The 22,170-nt window shown below is 45.5% G+C and overlaps 1 protein-coding gene across 1 annotated transcript in view; it reads left to right on the top strand.

The window, feature by feature from the left end:
• The window catches only part of ENY2 (ENY2 transcription and export complex 2 subunit), a 65,104-nt gene extending 43,972 nt beyond the window's left edge, over nt 1-21,132 (top strand). The window contains exons 2-5 of the mRNA XM_085605089.1: nt 6,262-6,362; nt 6,531-6,601; nt 10,917-10,991; nt 19,877-21,132. Of these exons, the coding sequence (XP_085461215.1) occupies nt 6,295-6,362; nt 6,531-6,601; nt 10,917-10,991; nt 19,877-19,953 (291 nt within the window). The 5' untranslated portion in view covers nt 6,262-6,294 and the 3' untranslated portion in view covers nt 19,954-21,132. The remainder of the gene's footprint in view (nt 1-6,261; nt 6,363-6,530; nt 6,602-10,916; nt 10,992-19,876) is intronic.
• Nucleotides 21,133-22,170: the final 1,038 nt, after the last annotated feature.

Below are 22,170 nucleotides of genomic sequence, written 5' to 3'. Positions count from 1 at the left end.
CAAGACTGATTTGCATATGGCTGGGTTCAAACTGGAATGGCATGGTGAGCAAAAAAACAATGGATTTAGGCCCAGATCTCTGTACTGGGGTGAATGTATGACATTGTTCTGCATTCTGTCCAATTGTTGTTTTTGCATTTGTCACCCCGAGTGGGAAGGGTATGCTCAGACGTGAGTCCCTTGCTCTCCATGCCACTGGAATCAAGCTATCCTGGCTGACGAGGGCTGAAAGCCCGAAACCGGTCCTAGGATGCTTGTTTCCAGTCCAGGGAGGACCTGGCTTGGCAGTTCGGGCTGGACTGTTCCCATGGGGCACAGGGTCAAGACTGATTTGCATATGGCTGGCTTCAAACTGGAATGGCATGGTGAGCAAAAAAACGATGGATTTAGGCCCAGATCTCTGTACTGGGGTGAATGTATGACATTGTTCTGCATTCTGTCCATCAATTGTTGTTTTTGCATTTGTCACCCCGAGTAGGAAGGGTATGCTCAGACGTGAGTCCCTTGCTCTCCATGCCACTGGAATCAAGCTATCCTGGCTGACGAGGGCTGAAAGCCCGAAACCGGTGCTAGGATGCTTGTTTCCAGTCCAGGGAGGACCTGGCTTGGCAGTTCGGGCTGGACTGTTCCCATGGGGCACAGGGTCAAGACTGATTTGCATATGGCTGGGTTCAAACTGGAATGGCATGGTGAGCAAAAAAACAATGGATTTAGGCCCAGATCTCTGTACTGGGGTGAATGTATGACATTGTTCTGCATTCTGTCCCATCAATTGTTGTTTTTGCATTTGTCACCCCGAGTGGGAAGGGTATGCTCAGACGTGAGTCCCTTGCTCTCCATGCCACTGGAATCAAGCTATCCTGGCTGACGAGGGCTGAAAGCCCGAAACCGGTCCTAGGATGCTTGTTTCCAGTCCAGGGAGGACCTGGCTTGGCAGTTCGGGCTGGACTGTTCCCATGGGGCACAGGGTCAAGACTGATTTGCATATGGCTGGGTTCAAACTGGAATGGCGTGGTGAGCAAAAAAACGATGGATTTAGGCCCAGATCTCTGTACTGGGGTGAATGTATGACATTGTTCTGCATTCTGTCCATCAATTGTTGTTTTTTCAAATACATCACAGGACAAGGGGAGTCAACAAAGGCAAAACGTGCCTTAACCCATCCAATTCACTTCACCAGTGCGTGTGTCCAGCCCTAGTTTAATGTACAAAATGCCGTCTTTTTGATAACCAATTTAGAAAGCTGCTGTGGGTTCGGTTGAGGATAGTATAGGCAAAGCCAAGCCATGGTAACATGAGGTTCTCTCTGTTTAGTGTGTACTGTGTCTCAGACGTGTTGGTTTAGTTTCCCGGTTGCAGCTAGATCACTAACAGAGTTTGTCCTCGTTTGACTAGTATGAGTTCTGTTAGGTGATTTAGAGAAAATGTTTATTACATTCTAATGCTAAGAAGCATGGACAATGCTGCTCGTTTTTTAGGTCGAGCCAAGACAGCGCATGCGCTGTCGCAAGACCTGTAGTAAACAGAATATGGAGGTTAATTTCTCCTGCCGCTTGCCATTGGTTAACTCTGACATTGCTCTTCTTATGTAGCTTCTAGTTGCCTGGCGATCCGATACGTCACTTCAGTTTTTGTAGTAAGCAGCACCGACCAACTACAGTTTAGCTACGCTGCTGGGCTGTTATCTTTTCATTTAGGGACTACTTCCTTGTTAATTGTTTGCCTGAGCTCGTGCATTTGCAACCCTAAGTTTCCTTTATTCAGTTCAGCATGCCTTAAATGGATTACCCCCACTGCTGACAAGTGCATCATATGAGGCTTGCAGCCTGCCAGCATGTCTAAAGCGTGACCGCAGGGCCAGATCTCAACCCGCTCACCATTTCTCCAGAGGGCAGCCAAGAGCCTCGTGTGTGACACTGTTGCGTCTCTCACTCCAGCTCGTGTGCAGCACTGCAATGCCTCTCTGCACCAGTGTGGATGCCATCACCATTCCAATAGGCTGCCTAAAAGTGCAGCCTCACACCTGAGCGGCTATAATGAACCTGCAACACTCAGCGCACCAGGACCGCACTTTCATTACTTTTCCCCATCCGAGCAGTCCCAAAGAAACTTGCTGCACTCCTCGCAGCAGGAACCCACGTTTCACTGAACTTCACTGCCAGTGGGGAGACGTACAGCGGTATTGAGCTTCCACCGGGCAGCCAGGAAAAACCACAGGAGGGCTCCCACGCCCACAATCCCTATACCTTCAGCAGCTGCCTGCACACTCGCAGGCAGCTGCACTTGGCACACTTGTTCACAGGGATTTACAGTGTGTGTACCCCCATTATGTTTTGCCCATACTCTGCGGCACTGGAACCGCTCTGGTTCTATGGGGTGATACCTCGATGGAGGCCTCCGATTCCAAACGTCAGTCAAATTGCTACATTCACAAAGATTACCATATTCTTCGTAGTAGGCACGCAGGTGCTCCTGCGTCCTATGATATCTGCCTACCTGGAAGCATTACCCTGGGGCTCTCAGAAAGTACTGTAACTCTGCTAGTAGGGGTCTCTGTGCCCATAGGGGAGTATGGTTGTGGGCAGTTGTAAAACTTAATCTAAATACAGGGTAATTTATGTGTTTTATGAGTTCACTGCTGCATTCAATGCAGTGAAGTTTTAATGCATATCGTTTGATCCTCACAGTGTCTCAGAGGAGGAGCAGCCAAATCCAACATGGCTGCTCGGAGCTTTTGCTCCGTAGAAGCCCCGTGCTCTACAACCTAGCTCGGTGCTTAAACTCCACCAAACCATCCCTTGTCATTGGAAGTTGGGGAGCGTCTATCGTGGTGGCCGCCATCACATCTAGACCCTGCATCGCCGGGATTTTGTCTAAAGTCTTGCCGTACGATCTTGCGTCAAGATGGCGCCTGGGATGGAACAAACTGGCGTTTTAATGTTTTCGAGCTGGGGCCGCGACATCGGGAGCTGAATCCTGGGATCCTGCCAACCCGCTTCCCTAGTGGGAGCCTACAACGGAATTTGTTCCATTGCACCGTAGGCGCAGTCCTGACAATCGGACCTGCACCAAGTTCGATCCTGACATGTGGTGAGCCTCCTTCCGCTTGTGTGGAAGGCATCTGGCGGCCGCAGCGGACATGCCGCAGAGATTTCCTGGACCCTGGAGACACTTGCTGCCTAGGATTGAGGTTAGCGGTCCCCCACCCCGCCTCCCCAGCACAAGGCTATATGGCGGCTCCTACCACGCTGCTTTCCGTTTTTGAGGTGCGTCCCAGCGTGCTTACAGAGACGGCGCTACTCCCAAGCGCCTGGGAGGTCTTGTATCTTTCTTTAAGAACTAAGAGAGACTGGCACTTCCTCCCCTGCAAAGTTCTGTCGCACTCTCATGGTTTGGAAAAGGGTCCCATGATGCCTGACCCAAACATGGCTGCCAGTGGTGACTTTCTTTTTTTCCCCTTCATGATCTTTCTCCTTGCATAACCCCTACCAGGACTATGTCTGACCTCAAGATGACGTCTGTAATTCTCTTGGACCATGGTTCTCTTTCTACCCCTGTCCGACGCCCGGTGGAGCTGCTCTGTACAGCTATAGAGGAGATTGGCCTTGGTTCACCCCTGTCCGTCAACTACCCAGCCGGACCTTGGGCACAGTTTTTCTCCGTCTCCCTGTCTCACACATGCCCCCTCCTCATCGTATATCTGCAATTTTGCTTTTTCCTTATATCCTTTCTGTCTATCCTTCCGACCGATGACCGTTGGAGCTACTTTGCGAGCTATGTGGGAGACTGGCTGTTGATTACCTCCTCGCGCCGTCACCTACCTACTCGGTTTCTGGGCTGACTTTCCTCGTCCTCTCCCCCTCCCCCCACTTGTCTCTCCTTCTCTCCCTTTACGGTGTCACATATATTTGATGTATCGTGCAATTGTTTTGTTTGTTGTAACATGGTTGACCTTATGTAAAGCGCTCTGATACCTTCGGGTCTAGCCAGCGCCATATAAAACTGTCAAAAATAAAATAAAAAAAGAAGTGTCTGGATAATGAGTATTCCTTCAGTACTGGCAAAATGTGCTGTGTTCCTGATTTGTCTGTCGTTGTGGCCAATATGCAGTTACTGTGAGACCTTGACAATTACATTCCGTATTGCTATCATTTTAGGTCTAAATGTGAGTAATGCATTTTGTGCATTCCCTCTGATCCTTGACTCTCCGGTGCCTGCATGGCTTTGTAGCCAGTAACTGAAAATATCACTTTATAGTCAGCTGGGCCACCACAGAATGTAAAAGTCATCCATCCCTTGGTCAGTGAGGCTGAGATTAGTGGAACAGATAAGGACACTGCAAGGAATTGGGCACCAGAGTTACTTCAGAGGAGCACTGCAAAACACGGAAAGGGCAATAAACATGCATAGAAGATGACTGCAACAAGTCGCTTGTTGTATTATAGGCATGCATATGTGGCACAGTAGCACCTATGCATGACAGTTTGTCGACCTCTGATGCACAGCTTGCCAGGATGCAGTTTTTTTAAGTCGATCCTGGGCAGCTTGGTGTCCCTGCTTTTTGAAAGAATTGTAAATCTGAGAAATTGTTTAATCGGCGAATCTAAAGGCCCATTATAAGCTTTAACTGAAATAATATGGAATTTGCCCATTTAACCAAAAGCTATAAAAAAGATTTTCACAAGGTACAGTCTCTGTTTTACTGAAAACATAGCCTTTGAAAGCACCGTAAACCTTACAACAATCCTTTTGCACTTTTCTCCCGACAGCCTATTTATACTGTGCGCAACCTATCTTTTACTCTCTATTCTGCTCTAGTCTCTTCCTCACAAACTCGCAACTACCTTCTATTTTTGCCCTCTCATATTCCTTCTCCCCTGCCCTATTCTTCTCTAACCATTCCTTTCTCCCTGTCACTCACACTCACTTCTCTTTAAACCCTCTTTCACTCTCGCTGTCTCTCATGCACATATCCTGCTCTGGTGTCATACTCCCTCCTGTCATGCATTATCCCCGACCCTTTACAGCAACTCCTTCCCTATTTTTTTTAATATTCTCTCTCATAACCTAGTTCACATTTTCTGGTGTTCCAGCACCATGAGGTCATACTATTGGCAATAGCACTATGCACATATGATCACTCCACTGCAAACAAAGAAAATGTAAAAAAAACGTTGTCAATAACAGCGCTATTAGCTCTAACTTTCACAAATGCGAGACCGATTACATTGCAAATGCTTGTTTTGCATGGCAGGGCTGCACCGGGGTGAAAGGCTCTTGTTGAATAAAGTGAGTTATGCCAGTATACGTGGTAGGGAAATTTATAAAGGTGTTATTCAACAGTTAGTATGCATTGTCGCACGTTTTCCTTATAAATGAATGCTTTGCGCACCCTTAAGTATTGCCTTGATTATGCAAACTGAAGAGGATGATGTTTTCTGTGAGTTTTCTTTTTTGATTTCTTCAGCATACTTTAGAAGGTATTGTGCCCTAGTCCTGCTTACCTTGTTTACTAGTTCTTGATTGGTGTTCTTGGGTGTAACTTAGTTTGCAGGATCCCGGGAGAGGTTGCTTTCAGTCTACACAAGTTGCACAGTTGAAACATTTCAAAACATAAGTTGCGTATCATGTAATTGGCTGTTGTGCAGTTTTGATTTTGACTGGTTGTTGCTGCCATTGAGGAGCCATAATGTATTATACATGTTTGCATATATGTATGTAAGGAAATGTTTAGGTATGTATGTATACATGTCTATATATGTATGACTCTCGCCTTGTGTAGTGTGGAGACTTTCGAGTCGTGGGGTTGACGGCTTCGGGTGCTTGGTTTAGTGGCGCTAATTAATATTGTCTTTTGTTGTGGTCTTTGCGTCTTCTTTGTGATGTGATGCATCTGCGTCCGATCTGGATTATTGCAGGAGTCACTTGAGACGCTCGGTGTATCTGGGGGGCTGGAGGAGAGCACATCTAGCCCCTGGTGAGGTGTTTTGTGTACTTCTCATGTTACCGTGTTCAAGTAACTACAGTTTCCCTTTCTGTGCGTGAACTGCCTGGCTCCAGTCTTAGCCACATTCGTGCAGATCCTCATTCATGCAGTGCTATAGAAAGCTTTCTATTTACACTTGGGTGGGCAGTATGGTTCACACCCCCACTGATATGTCACAACCATATGCTGAATGGACACAAATGCTTTACATTTTTCATATATGTCCGTTCCAGTTGATCCGAAGTCTTACAATTGTTGTAATGCATTTTTCATAGGTCTCCAAGCATTCATAGATCCTGGTCTTCAAAATGAATAAAGATGCGCAAATGAGAGCAGCTATTAATCAGAAGCTTATAGAGACTGGAGAACGAGAAAGGTAAGCAGTTCAAAATGAATGGGACTAAAGTGTCTCCATTCATTCCCAAGCGGTATTGTCTGAAGGCTAAAAAGTGTTAGTCTGAGGAGGATGCTAACGTAGCGTTCTTTTAAAACTGTATTTAAAGTGCTTAACATTGAGGTCGTAAATATTTCTCTGATTTTACAGGCTTAAAGAGTTGCTGCGAGCCAAGTTAATAGAGTGCGGCTGGAAAGACCAATTAAAGGCACACTGCAAAGGTACATTTTCACCTCATCACCCCACCCCTTTTTCTCATACTACCTTATCAGTCCTCATCAGCATAAACCGGATTATTAATCTATAAGGTATATATAGGTTCCGTGGAAAATTATTTTTTTCAGGATGTAGTCCCATGTACATTTGGCTAGTTCTGTTGCATCAATTTATTGGTTTTGCTATTGGCGTTGCCGTCGAAAGGATCCCAATAGATTGTCATATTTACAAACGACCTATTACTAGTGCATAACTTAGTTTTGCATTTTACAATTGAATAGTCGTGGTTTGTCTTTTTGATGCTCTTGGGCATAAATTGATAAGGAAAAAATTAGAAATTGAAATTTAGGAGAGTTCAGTTTAAATAACCATTTGTTGCACAGAAAGCTCAACAGCTTAATGGTAACACAGGAGCAGATCAAACCCCTCACAACATTACTAAACTAGTTAGTAATTACATTCTTTCTCTAAACATCATGATTGGAAAACAGAATATAAATAAATGCCATGTAAAATAAACATACAGGGGCTTTCAGTCAGCCCTCTTTAACCATTGGTCTTTATCTTATTGTTAGCAGTTATATGTAAGATCAGTATAGTGGCTCTCTGAAACGAAAAGCCATAGATAAAAACTAATCACAATGAATGTATTTATGATGTCGTTAAAGAGGTGTGTCCAGATTTTAGTTGCCGGGCCTGAAAAGGATCTCCAAATCGTACTCTGTGTTTTTACGTTTGGTGTGTGGAGCACTCAATTCTTTCTGCCTCTAAGCGATCAGGACCAACCTGAAATATTTAATATTTGTATTGGGTATGTGGATATGTTAAGTCATGTATGCTGTTTTGAAGGAGCATCTTCCCTCTATTGTCAGCCGTGGGTACTATGTGCAGATCAATTTGAGTTAAAGCAGACTAGTGCATGTAGACCTGGTTTTAGCAGGGCAAACAGATCTTTGTCTATCAATCAATCAGGGAATTGTAAGCTCGCTACTCACCCGTGAGGGTCTCAAGGCGCTGAGGGGGAGGGGCGTGCAGATCCATTCAGCCAAAGAGCCAGGTCTTGAGGGTCTTCCTGAAGGTGTTCAGGTTGAGGGCGAGTCTGATATCTGCTGGTAGCTCATTCCAGGTTCTGGCTGCAATGTGGGAGAACAATCTTTCACCTGCTCTGGCTCTGTGGATGCGAGGGGTTTCAGCCGTTGCGAAGTTGGCAGACCGGAGGTTTCTTTTGGGTACGTTGAAGTTTATTCTGTCGTTGAGGTATTTGGGTCCGTTGTTTTGTAGGCGTGGGTGAGGATTCTGAAGGTGATTCTCTTGTCCACGGGGAGACAGTGGAGTCTTCGCAGGTGTTGGCTGATGTGTTAGTTACGGGGGATGTCGAGGACGAGTCTGGCTGCGGTGTTCTGTATGATCTGAAGTTTGCGGAGAAGGGACTTGTTGATGCAGGTGTAGAGCGCATTACCATAGTTCAGTCTGCTGGTGATGAGCGAGTGAGTGACTGTCTGTCTTCCTTGACTCCGGGGGGACCCATTTGAAGGTCTTTCGAAGGATGCAGAGGGTGTTGAAGCAGCTGGAGGTGACGGCATTGACTTGTCTGTTCATGGTGAGCGATGAGTCGAGTATGATGCCAAGGTTTTTGGCGTGGTCTGAGGTAGGTGGGCTCCCTAGGGCAATAGGCCACCAGGTGTTGACCCATGCTGAGGGGGTGGTTCCGAGGACTTCTGCCTTTTTGGCGTTGAGTTTTAGGCAGCTGTTAATCATCCAAACTGCGACATCTTGCATTCCTTTTTGGAAGTTTAGTTTTGCGGTGGTGGGGTCTCTGGTGAGGGAGAGGATGAGCTGGGTGTCGTCGGCGTAGGATACAATGTTGAGGCCGTGTTGTCGGACTATGGCTGCGAGGGGGGCCATGTAGACGTTGAAGATGGTCAGGCTCAGTGATGACCCCTGGGGGACTCCACCCTTTGGGGCGGAGAGGAAGGGTGGTAGTCTGATCATTTGGCTTCTTTCAGTGAGGAACGATCGGATCCAGTCCAGGGCGGTCCATTGTATGCCGGCTTCGTGTAGTCTGGCGGTGAGAGACTGTGTCGAAAGCTGCGGACAGGTCGAGGAGGATGAGGGCTGCTGAGTGGCCTTGGTCTAGGAGGGAGCGGACGTCGTCTGTGGCGGTGAAAAGGGTGGTTTCGGTGTTGTGGTTGCTCCGGAATCCGAATTGGGATGGGTCGAAGACGGCGTTTTTTTCGATGAACCGTGTCAGTTCCCTGTTGACAGCTTTCTCTGCTACTTTAGCTGCGAAGGGGAGGAGCGAGAAGGGCCAGTAGTTCTTGAGGTCGGTAGGGTCAGTCGTGGGCTTCTTTAGAAGGGGCCTGACTTCTGTGCGCTTCCAGCTATCTGGGAAGGTGGTGTTGATGGTCCGTTGTAGTCCAGGCGCAATGGTGTCCGTGGCTCTGTGGTAGATGTGCGGGGGGCAGGGGTCGGTGAGGCTCCCGAGTGGATGCTTTTAATGGTTCCGGCGGTGTCCTCGGTTGTGATTGGAGTCCAGTCGGTGATGGTGGGCTGGGTAGTGTCTCTGGGGCGTGGGGGGCTGGCAGTGGCATCTTGCCCGTGGTCGACGAAGTTGTTGTAGAGTTTCCTGATCTTGAGGTGGAAGTAGCTCCCAAGCTTGTCGCAGAGGTCTTGGGATGGGGTGATGTCTGTGGCATTTCCTGGATGACGGTGAAGAGTCCCTTGGAGTTGGTGGCGTTGGTGAGGATTTTGCTGTGGATGAAGTTCCTCTTGGTTGTTCTGATTTGGTTGTGGTAGTTTGTCATGGCGTCCTTGTAGGTGGAGTAGTTGTTGGTTGTCTTGGTGTTCCTCCAGGTCTTCTCCAGACGTCTGCAGATGCGTCTTGCTTCTTGGAGATCTGTGGTGAACTGGCCGGCTTTCCTGGGGCGTTGTTCACCGGGGTTGCGTAGCGGGGCGAATTCGTCTGCACAGTTGGATATCCAAGTGTGGAGTTCTCTGGCTGCAGAGTTTGCGTCTGGTGGCCAGGCAGGGTTTTCTCGGGCGAGGGTGGAGCTCAGTTGCTCGTCGGTGACCTTGCTCCAGTTCCTTCAGGGTGGGCGGGGGGTAGGTTTTGGTGCCTTGGGTTTGTCGACGGTGAAGTGAATTCAGTGGTGGTTGGTCCATGGAGGTTACGTTGTGTGGTTGAAGCAGACGCTGTTGCCTGCGGCGAAGATGGGATCGAGGGTGTGTCCTGCTGTGGAAGTGGTGACGAGTTGGTGGAGTCCGATGTCGGCGAGGTTGTCCCACAGGGGCAGCAGCGGGAACTTGGCTTAAAACAAATCCTAAGTGAGGAGGAATGCAGGCGATTTAACTGTGTGTAAATTAAAATTAGTATGACTCAGTGAATCCGGCGGAATGCGGGAGTTAAAATAAGATTACCTTGAGGCTGGGCGGGCTGCCGGCACGAACCCTGCACAGCGGAGGACTCGGGGCTGCGGCGGTGAGGCGGAGCTGCAGGTCATTATGTAGCGTGCCTCTTTTTTAATGTTTTTATTTCACCCTTGTTTTTATGTCTTTTTCAGATAACCCAAGTGTGAAGGTTGTAATTTGTGTTTGATTTTGCCAAGTAGAGGTTTTTTTTTTTTTTTTGTTTTTTTTTTAAATAAATGAATTTCAGAGTGGCTACTTTGTCCCTTCAGAAGAGGGCCAATGGCGTTGGCTCCTCTAAAGGCACAGAGATTTCCATCAGGCAAACCGAGAACTCTAAATTTGGCAGATAACTATATACCTGCCGTGACCTGTGCTTTCCCGGTGGCATGCTGTTCGACACAAAATCAAACCATTAGTCTACTGAACAAATGACCCCCGAGTGAACTAATAAAGAAACGATGGGTATTGATGATTCCACGGTTAACTACTAATCAACTTGATAATAATATGGCTCCCTTACTATTTTTACAATACTGGAAATAAGTCATGGTGCAAAGTTTTTAAACATTGTACTAAAAAAAAATATTCATGAAATTGTTTCAGATAAAGGCATTAGGATGAACCTGTATCTACTGTCTGCAGCATGTTTTAAATGTCAATTTAAATATATATATATATATATATATATATATATATATATATATATATATATATATATATATATATATATATATATATATATATACCTATTTATTATAAGGTATATTTGCATTCAGCTTAACTTTTATCTCTGTTCATATTACTATAGTCTATAAAGTTATACACTGTTAGCTTACTGAGCTTTGGTGGTCTTTGTATAGTTATCCAGTTATGTGGTTCTTATGATAACGATGGATGTATTTCTTGTTTTAGATGTGATCAAAGAAAAGGGATTAGAAAAAGTTACTGTTGACGATTTAGTTGCAGAAATCACTCCAAAAGGCAGAGGTGAGAAATTTTGTTCTCTGTGGTGTTGGATTTTTTTGGGGGTTTAAAAAATCAAAACATCTGGCCTTTTTTTATTTTCACGGTATCTCCATTTTATGCGCGTAAGCAATACTATTGAAGTTTAACCTAACCCCGATTATCGAAACCAGGCCAAAGAAGGTGTACTGCCAGGATATTGAGCTTTAAATATTGTCTTGCAGAAATATTGTGCCAAGAGTATAAATATGTTTTCAGGGTACTTGGATAGGCTTTTAAGAAAAGTAAAACAATACTTACCTTTATTGTATTGTGGTAGTCGATAATAATAGAGTTAATATGTTTGTGGCCTGTATTCAAACATACTACCCCATGGCACCCATTGTCTATAAATTAATAAAGATACTTCTGTTGAATGCATTTATCAGAAAGTTTTATAATATAAAGAGTAAATGGGTCCTTGATTCCAGACCACCCTTCAGAAACAACCCTAGGCCAATTGTTGCACAAAGCTGAAACAAAAGACATTGTGAGTTCCAAAAGGGAGAAAATGGATGCAATTGTGAAAAATCTCTGCATGACTGTTTTTTCTCGGACCTGAATTTTGCTAAGGTGGCCAAAGCAACATGCAGAGCCAATGACTGTTTTGTTTGTTGTTTGAAAGGAAGCACTTCCTATGATTGAAATGTATATTGAAGTAACTACTGAATGAAAATATGCCTTTTACAGTAATCCAGTACATGTACACAGCAATTAATATGAAAACAAAATTAACAATACACCAAGAAAAAAAACAGCTCACCTAGTCCTTGTCATTAGGTGCAGTCTTCTAGGGACTACCAGTAATGTGAAATAGGACCTCAACATTTAGTCGCCATGCTGTATTTGTCTCGCTCCTGGCACTTTGAAATGGACATTATTAGAAGCAGAAGAAATAGTTTGTTATGTAACTTCATTGGTGTTTTTGTTATTGATCACTTGGTGCCATTGATGTGGAATGGACTGAATCTAGCAGGACAGGATACAACCTTAATTGGGAAGTGCTCAGGGTACACAGACTTGGATTTCTTAACTTTACACGCATCTAGTATCCTAGACAAGGAGAGTAGCTCGTTGGTGAGCGTGGCATATTGGTAGATATTTGTTGTATAAACCCCCTTGTGTTCTTCTGATTGTGGTTTCATACATGGTAAGCCGTGTCATCTGTGGTTCAGCTGCATACGAGATTAACTCTTTAAACTGCTTCTCAGATATACCCTAAGTCATCATCTAAATAAGCTGTGGAAATTGACAAATTGGTGGTCATTTATGACTTGTTTGATGTCTTAAAGTGCAAAACAGTAAGTAATCCGTGCTCTCTTTGCACGTACATCCCTGACTCTTTCCTAACACCATGTCCCCAAAAATAGAGAGGTTCATTTTGTTGTATGAAACATCAACACCCCTTCTCATCCCAGTTTTGAGGTAGCTTTCCTTCTACCCTGTGGACTTCGGTCTGCTGGCCTTTGTGGTTTTCATGTCCTCATTATAATGCAAAATTAATTTGATATTCAACGAAATACCAGCATCATCAAGCCATGGCAATAGGTGTCCAGCTTATCACTGTGGTATCTTAAAATCTCTCTTGGGGGGCCAAGAGAAGTTAGGGAAGACACTCAAATGATTAGTATTTAGCTTGGTAGAGACCAAGGAGAGTAGCCCACTGGGTAAGATTGTATTTCAAATGGACAGTTTTCATGTAAGAATTTATCAGATTGTTTCTCACATTGTTATGTCACCTGGGGATGCTTATTATGGCAAATTGGGGAAAGTGCTGTCTTAGCTAATTGAAACAGATGACCCACGTACTGACACTGGTATTCCAATGTTAGGATACTGTTATTCCAGAAGCTTTGCAAAGTTCTGGTGGTTCTACCAGAAAAGCTAAGTGCACATTCATAACGTGGAAACATACCTGAAAATAGTTTAAATGAATTTGCCCGGAGGTTGAAAAAAGAAACTTCTAAGGCAAGAGTGGGAATGGAGACAGGAGAAGAGTTATCCTACGGTCGAGAGGATAGCTTTTTATCAGTAGGTTACATTTTTGTTGCAAGTACCATATACCAAAAGTACTCAGTGAATTAGAAGAGGTGTTGAAGTGTAACATTCTAGCACTGGTAAAAGTTGGGTTCTCTTGTTGGCATTGGTATACCCCATGTCCAAGAGGGGACCCTTTCTTCTAGTCAGGATGAGTAAAGTGCACCCCTAAGTTTGCCTGTGCTCACCCTCTGGTAGCTTGGTACAGAGCAGTCTGGCTAAACGACAGAGGCAATGTGTATATAACCAACAGTAGTACAGGTAAAACACCACAAATGGACACCGCATCAGTTTAGAAAGATAGAGTATCTTTATATAAACCAAACAAAACCTAAATAACAAAAATCCAACATACATAATGCAAAATATCACTTGTAAAACGTTTCTTGCCAAAATAAAGCTCTCCATAGACCATAGCTCCAGCTGGTGCTATCTGGACATTGTGACAGGTACAATATCAGACTCTGCACACACCTTTCCCCTCCTGAGGCGGAAGCCGGGAGGTCTCCTGCTTTTCTTTCAATTTTAAACAAATTTTCGTGATTTTACTCGTTTTTTCACCTGTGCTTGCTAATTGTATTTTTTAGCCTGCAGCAGTGTGTAGAGACCCCCCAGCGCTCAGCAGCGCTTAAAAACTCTTTTTTCCCCCCTCCCTGCAGCTCCGGTCCCACCCTCGGCTGAGTGTTGATGCCGAGGGCTGGACGCCGGTTTTGGCGGCCATCTTCGTTTGGGCTGGGTTGGGGAGGCCATAGACAAGGACTATAAAAGGCACCTGAGACTTGGAAAGCGGTAATATCAGACTCTGCACACACCTTTCCCCTCCTGAGGCGGAAGCCGGGAGGTCTCCTGCTTTTCTTTCAATTTTAAACTAATTTTCGTGATTTTACTCGTTTTTTCACCTGTGCTTGCTAATTGTATTTTTTAGCCTGCAGCAGTGTGTAGAGACCCCCCAGCGCTCAGCAGCGCTTAAAAACTCTTTTTTCCCCCCTCCCTGCAGCTCCGGTCCCACCCTCGGCTGAGTGTTGATGCCGAGGGCTGGACGCCGGTTTTGGCGGCCATCTTCGTTTGGGCTGGGTTGGGGAGGCCATAGACAAGGACTATAAAAGGCACCTGAGACTTGGAAAGCGGTAATATCAGACTCTGCACACACCTTTCCCCTCCTGAGGCGGAAGCCGGGAGGTCTCCTGCTTTTCTTTCAATTTTAAACTAATTTTCGTGATTTTACTCGTTTTTTCACCTGTGCTTGCTAATTGTATTTTTTAGCCTGCAGCAGTGTGTAGAGACCCCCCAGCGCTCAGCAGCGCTTAAAAACTCTTTTTTCCCCCCTCCCTGCAGCTCCGGTCCCACCCTCGGCTGAGTGTTGATGCCGAGGGCTGGACGCCGGTTTTGGCGGCCATCTTCGTTTGGGCTGGGTTGGGGAGGCCATAGACAAGGACTATAAAAACAGGCACTTACGGCTCCGCACAGCGGACGCGACCAGCGGATGCGCCGGACCTGCGCCGGAGTCGTGCTAGAGTCCTGCCCGTCTGCGCCCGTCAGCGTCCCGGAAGCGTCTGGCGTGGCTGGTACCTCTGGCCCCTATGCTCTCCTACTCCGCTCAGGAGCTATACTCTTTGCGTAACTGGAATGCGTCGTGTTACACGGTTTTTCCTGGCCGATATAAGGGTAAACATACGTGCCCTGCTTGCCATTGGCACCCTGTTCGCTCCTTCCCTTCCCCTATCCCTGCTAAGGAGTGTAGCACAAAACACCTTTGTTTACTCCTCAATACGAGGTCGTTGCACCGACACACTCAAGAAATTTTTGATCTCCTCTCAACGACCAGTCCTACCTGTCTGATGCTTACTGAAACATGGCTGAATGATTCCTCCCACCCGGACATTGTGGCAGCCATCCCTACGGACTATACCATCCATCGACAGGACAGAGACAAGGGTAGGGGAGGAGGAGTTGCCTTGGTTGTTAAAAAATCTTTTCCGTGCACGATCACGCATACTCACACCATCGCAGGGGCGGACTCTTTAGCCTTTACCATCTCCCTATCGCCGCAACAAGCGCTGAAGGGTCTGATTGTTTACAGACCTCCGGGCCCAGTGGGATCCTTTCTTGATGATCTCCAGCAGGCCATGTCGATCCTTGTTCTTAGATCGGAGCTGTGCCTACTGGCGGGAGATTTTAATTTCCATATGGACGACCATAATGACCAGGACGCCATCAAATTGCTGGATATTGCATCCACTCTAGGCCTTTCCCCCTATCTTTCTGGTCCGACCCACAACAAAGGCCACACACTCGATCAGGTGTTTTCCACCACACCTATCATGGCTGTAACTCTTCTGCCAGTCGTCTGGTCTGATCATTATCTTGCCCACTTTGAAATACCTTCTACTGTGACCTCTCCGGCCAGTGTCATGAGGCAGCAGGGCAGCAGCTATAGGGCATTCCACCGGGTGACCCCAGACATGCCAACGCATGCCCTGGCAGATCACCCTGTTTCCTGTACTGGCGACCTGGAGAAAGATCTGGAGAGCCTACAATCCTGGCTTCTTGCCAGACTAAATGAGCTCGCTCCCTCACAGCCACCCAGATCTGCTGCCCGGCGGGTCTCTGCCCCCTGGTTTACGGAGGATTTAGCCCACGCTCGTAGGCAATGTAAAGCTGCTGAGCGGGCGTGGAGAGTCCAGTATGAGTCTGAAGCCAAACAACGCTATAAAATCATGATGAAGTCCTACCACGATCTTATCTTACAGGGCAAAAAATGTTACTTCGCTAAAAGGATTGAAGACGCAGCTAACTCCTGTAAGGAGATTTTTTCAATTGTACGTGAATTTACCAGCCCCCGGACAACCTCTACTCAGGGTGCCCCGGTGGAGACCTGGGCTAACACTATTGCCAATTTCTTCACCACCAAAATCAGGCTAATTCAGGATTCTTTCCCGTCGAGAGCGTTAGATGATTTATCTACGATGCCGACGGAGACAGTCTTCCTGTCTCCTCCTAGCCCAGCTTTGCTAAACTTTCCTCCCCTTCCGGTTGCCGCATCCTTAGCCTTGATGAGGAACCTTAAATCAGGCTCACCATTAGATCCGTGTCCAGCAAAATTCTTAGCGAAAATGGCAGATGTCATTAATCCCATAGCTAATCCTATCCTCAATTTATCCCTGAGTCAGGGTTTTCTGCCCCAGGCCTGGAAGCAAGCCATGGTCATCCCCCTGATCAAGAAGCCCAATCTTGATCCAGAGGCGCCTTCTAATTATAGGCCAATCTCGCTCCTTCCAGCACTGACCAAGATCCTGGAGAAACACGTGCACAGCGTGCTTTCTAACTTCCTGGAGTCTAATGAGTTACTTCATGAATCCCAATCGGGCTTTCGTTCCAACTTAAGCACCGAGACGGCGCTCCTGGAAGTCTCGGAGATCGTGAAGGAGGTGCTGGACACAGGAGGCAGGGTGATGTTAGTCATGTTAGACCTGTCGGCGGCGTTTGACACCGTCCCCCACGAGGATCTCCTCACTAGACTTCATAACATCGGTCTAGGGGGGACGGTGCTCAACTGGTTTCGTTCCTTTCTGGCCAACCGCCGGCAGACGGTCTGGGTCCCACCCGGGTCCGCCGAGATGCCGCCATTGGGAGTCGGAGTGCCTCAGGGCTCTGTACTGAGCCCCACTCTATTTAACATCCTTATGACCCCTCTGGCGACACTGGCGGAGTCCTACGGGGCCCGGATCGTCTCTTATGCTGACGACACCCAGCTTCTATTCACCTGTCGTAAGAGCGAAGAGTTCGATGGAGAAAGGATCTGCGAGTGCCTTGGGGCTGTCTTTAGCTGGTTTTCACACAACAGCCTCAAATGCAACTCGGACAAATCCGAAATACTATTCTTCGGATGCCCATCAGAACCAGATTGGCAGGGTTGGTGGCCTGCTGACATGTTCCCTCCCACTCAGTCCTCTAAGTGGGCTAAGAACCTGGGGGTTAAAATTGACAACGAGCTCTCGCTCAAATCCCAGGTTTCCACTCTTACGGGAACATGCTTTGGGATACTCAGAATGTTGCGCAAGTTCTTTCCCCTTCTCTCGGAGGAACATCGGAGGATCACTGTTCAGGCACTCATAGGGTCCAGATTGGACTATGCAAATGTCCTATATCTGGGTCTGCCTGAATACCTCCTCCAGCGTTTGCAGGTTACTCAGAACGCTGCTGCTCGTGCAATTCTTGGCCTGCACCGCCGCACCAGTGCCTCCAATCTCCTCGTATCCCTTCACTGGCTTCCGGTGCGGAAGAGGATACTTTTCAAGGCCATGACTCTCGCCCATAAGGCCTTGCATGGCAATGGTGCCAAATATCTTCAGAGGAGGCTGGACTTCTATCGACCTGTACGATCCCTCAGGTCAGAAGCTTTGGCTTTGGCTCGGGTGCCACGCATCAAAAGGGCTCGGCTAGGCGGCCGGTCCTTTAGCTTTCTTGCTCCGCAGCTATGGAATTCCTTACCGGTGTCCTTGCGAAACACCGCTAACCTGCTTGCCTTCAGAAAAGACTTAAAAACCTGGCTGTTCACTGGATAATCTGCCCCCTCTTTAGGCCCCTGCTCTTTCTACTGTTATGTTTTCCAGCTCTTTCTTTGGTCTGGAGCACAAAAGCGCCGGGACACTCCTTTGGAGTAGCCGTTGCGCTATAAAAGTCCCATTTAACATAACATAACATAACATAACAAATCCAAAGTACGGCGCCAACCACGAGGTGCGCAGGCTGGCCACCGAGTCACATGGGCCCCTAGTGAAACAGTACCTTTTGTGATGATCCCACTGCATCAGGGAGGTAAGGCGGTATCTGAGCTGGGCAGCGTTGGTTCCTTACTGCCACAAGGGAGGCGAGGCTTCGGTTGCTTACTGCCACAGGGGAGGTGAGGTGTCTATTACTTAGTGCTATGCCAGAAGGTGAGGCGTTGGTCCCTTACTACCACAGGGGAGGCGAGGTGTCTGTTTTTTACTGTTGCAGGGAAGGTGATGCAGTGCTTCAGTTCCTTACGGCGGTGCAACATCAGGCAGTCACCCGCGTCAGTTATCGACTCCGCAATGGTGGCGTGCTACGTATTTTGTCCTAGAGGCCAGCTAGCTCACTGTGCCAACATTAGCACCCCCTAAGCCAAACAGGGAAGATGTGGTTTCGGGCAACCACTGAACATGACAACCCTGACCCCTCCGGGATCGTGGTAAAAGTCCAGAACCTTTCGCTCAGTCACTCGTGCTCTTTGCTCTCAGAGAATACACAGTGGGAAGTTTTCAATATATTTATTGAACCAACGTTATTCTTGTATAAAATACATGTGCTGCGATAATAAGTAGACAGAAGCAGGAGAAAGTGATTACAAGCACCAGAAGAGGGAATAGTAGATACAGTTCTACCATGGTGCTAAGACAGTTTATATATGCAGGCATATAAGGTAATCATAGGTACTCCTACTATGTAACCCTACTGTATGTGTACCTAGAGTGTGGTATGTGTAGAGCCAAGAATTCCCCCTAGGGACAATCCGACTCCATTACCTGGCGGGAGAGAATGTAGGACCCCGTCCTGGTCACAAACTGGACACCCCTCACGGAAATGTCAGACCGCTGCGTCTTGAAGTCTCAGCGTGCAGGGACCATCGGTGTCAGCTGAAGTGTCTCCTCTGCTCATCACCTGGGATGCTTAATATTTTATTAAAAAGCATCCTTGTCATGTTCATATAGATTAGCGATGTTATGGATAGGCAGATAGCCCTGTCGCCCCGTGGATGAAGATAGGATGACATTTGTACATCGTGCATAAAAGACCTTGTACTCTGTGTTCAAGGCATCGTGATGATGTTATGCGAAGCCAGATGTGACAACAGAATTTTCAAACACAAACGACCTTTACTAAAAGGTGTATTATTAAATTATGAGTTCAGAGAACCTAAACTCCAAATCTCTAGCTGTTCCCAATTAAAAGTTACACTTGTAAAATGTTACAAGGCAACTCCAATGTTAGCTTATGGGAGAGCTAGTCCTTAGAATAGTGAAAAATGTAATTGGCAGTAAATCACCATCAGGAGATGTAAAACACACCGGCACATTTCCTGCCTTTCACATACACTGTTCGGTGTACCTTGGGCGTACGTTAGGGGTGCTTAGCATGTATAGAACGGGAAGGTTAGGGCCTGACAAGTGGGGGCACTTCAGTGATTTGGTCTATCAATTAAGATCCCATGATGGAGGAGAGAAAAATATTCCTTATTTGTTATCCTAGTTTTCATCAGGAGAATTCTCATTGAAGTCATAAATAACAGACCCTTCTTCTCAACAGTGGTATAAGGGTGTTAATTCAAATCAAAACTAGATCCCAAGTTACTTTAAGAACATTCTGAAGTAAGTGTCAGTACAGGACATGCTGGTATTCTGGAGTGGCTTGCTACCCCAAAGGCGCAGTGGTAAATATCCACTTTAGACGTTGCTTCCTTTCTAGCTCCATTTACCACATTTGTTTTATTTTCCTTTCAAACTGGTTCTCGAAAAATAATTTTTTTATGTGAATTATTTTCTTTTTACATGGAAAATAAATGATAGGCTGTCAATATAGCTGGCAGATAGGTTTTTTAAAAAAAGGGGGAATTATTTTTTAATTATCAAAATGTTTGAGATGTAGCAGATTGGTGGGGACTATTAGATGTTAAAATGTTTTTATATATGCCCTCTGTGGGGATTAGTGGTAAATAACCTTTATTTCTTGAAGCCATGATGCATGAGCTAAAGGGGATTTTTACTGGAAAGATCTCTGAACTAACGTTCTGTTCTTGTACTCTTCCTTTTCAGCTCTTGTTCCAGACAGTGTTAAAAAAGAACTTTTACAAAGGATAAGAACTTTCCTTGCTCAACACGCTAGTCTTTGAAATTGGATTATCTTTTATACACCACATAATTTTATTTTTGTGCTTGTATTAATTGCCCTCCACCAGAGGATGTAAATCTTGTTTGTATTGTTTTTGTATCAATTGCAATGTAAATTCCAACGCAGTGAACCCAGTTAATTATCATATTTGTGCCATTTTAATAACATTTGTATCTTTGTGCCATTTTCTTCATACTGAATGAAGGGTGGAGCTCGACTTTGTTTCAGATGTGTGCTCTTTGAGAATACTTGATGCAATATCAACAGAAACATCACAATAAATATGTACGTACAAATGTAAAATTGCTTTCTTATGTAGGCCTTTACTCAGAGGTAATTTGTTATTCATAGATGGATTTCATTGTGCATGTTGCCCAAATAAGAGTAACCTATATTTGGCATCACTGTAATTAATTGGATAAATATGCCCAGCGCAATATGAAACTAAGTTGGCCAAGTGCGTGCAAGCCAGCAGTGACTTCATTCTCGTTAGATTTGACCTAAATGAGCTTTAGCTGACTTGCCAGACTTATGTTTCCACGAAATACAATACAAAAAATGAATACATAAACAGGGGTTCCCAATCAACATTTTTACCATTGGTCTGGTGGCATGCCAAATTATACCGCTCCCTCCCCAGCAGAAGGTAAAGGACAGCACTCCAACACTTGAATGCTTTCACTTTGATTTACTGCTTTTTTCCCTCTGAAATATGAATTGTTAGACCCTTGCACTTCCAATGAATGATAAAAATCATTGATTGAATTGATAGTCCCTGTGTATATTAGGGTTACATCAACTATTTTGAGAACTTTCATGCCATTTATTGTAAATTACAATGTCTATTCCTCACTGTAAAATAGCTTTGGTATATTTATTTATCGTACTAAAAACGAGCACAAGTCATTATATTTGCTAGAGTGTAAATGCAGATTTTTAGGCTTAAGCTACACCATCTGCAGGTTTGTGATTGACACTTCCGCCACAGAGAGAGCACTCTAGTAACCTCTTGTGGAAATATATCTACCCTATTGGCGTGTTGTACCAGCACTGTCAGTATGCAGAAATCAGTCCTCTGAACTGAAAAACTGACATTGCACCCACCAAAATATAAGCAGCCAAAATAAGCTATCTAAATTTTCTTGTTCTTACCAGTAAATAAAAGTTCCTTTAAATAGCAGGGTTTGATCACAAACCTTTATTTTTTTAAACTCATAAAATGTATTGAAATCTGTAATTGTGATTCCTTATTATGAACCAGGTTTGGGAAGAAATTAATCCTATTGCAAGCAAGCACAGATGATTAAACTAGCAAAAGTGTCTATGCACATTTATATACTAGAGCCACACCCCCCTCTCCCTCCCCCCCCCCCCCCCCGCTTGGTGAAGGTAATTTGAAGCAGTTGCTTCTAACGTATGCTTGACCTCCATTAGCAAGTGAAACTTCATGAAAATATTTCAATGCTTTTGCAGTTGAATTGTGAGGGATTTCTACTAGCCTCTGGTGGAACTACATCCACACGTAAGGATTACAATACTTTTGCGTCTGACTTGTTAGGGACACCTAGTAATGATTAGCGGAACAGTGGCTTCATGTACGAATGTTTAGGCTTTTGCATTTGGCTTCAATGGGGCAACTACTAATAAATTGTGGAACTGCAGCTTCATAAAAGACTTTCAAAGCTTTTGCAGTTGACTTTGAAGGGTCACTGGTAACAACTGGTGAAACTGCACCTTCACAAAAGAATATCCACACATTTGGCTTGAGGGTCTCCTAGTAACGACTAGTGTAACTGCACTTCTGGTAAGAATTTCATTACTATTGCATTTGACTTGCTAAGGACTATTGGATCTGCAGCTCTGGGGAAGAAAGATTTATCATTTGACTAGATGGGGGCATCCAGCAAAGATATATATATATATATTCACTGAAAAAACCATAGGTTTCACACATGTTATAGTTAGCTGGCCATTTCACTCGTAAAAAACCAATGAAATTCCACCGTTATAGTTAGTTCAGCTAACTATAACTCGCGCGCCCGCAATCCACTGCTGATGACGTCACATATTACATCACTCATGACATGGTAAGTGACATCACTGATGACATCACAGATGACATCTCAAATGACATCACTGATGACATCATCCAGTGACTGTGTGTTTCTGTAAAATTTAAATATGTTTTATATATTTATAGTGAAAGGCCTGTGGAAGA

The sequence above is a fragment of the Triturus cristatus genome, chromosome 5_1 (assembly GCF_964204655.1).
Source record: "Triturus cristatus chromosome 5_1, aTriCri1.1, whole genome shotgun sequence".
NCBI lineage: Eukaryota > Metazoa > Chordata > Amphibia > Caudata > Salamandridae > Triturus > Triturus cristatus.
Note: the sequence above shows the minus strand (reverse complement) of the source record. Positions and strands in the feature narration are given on the sequence as shown.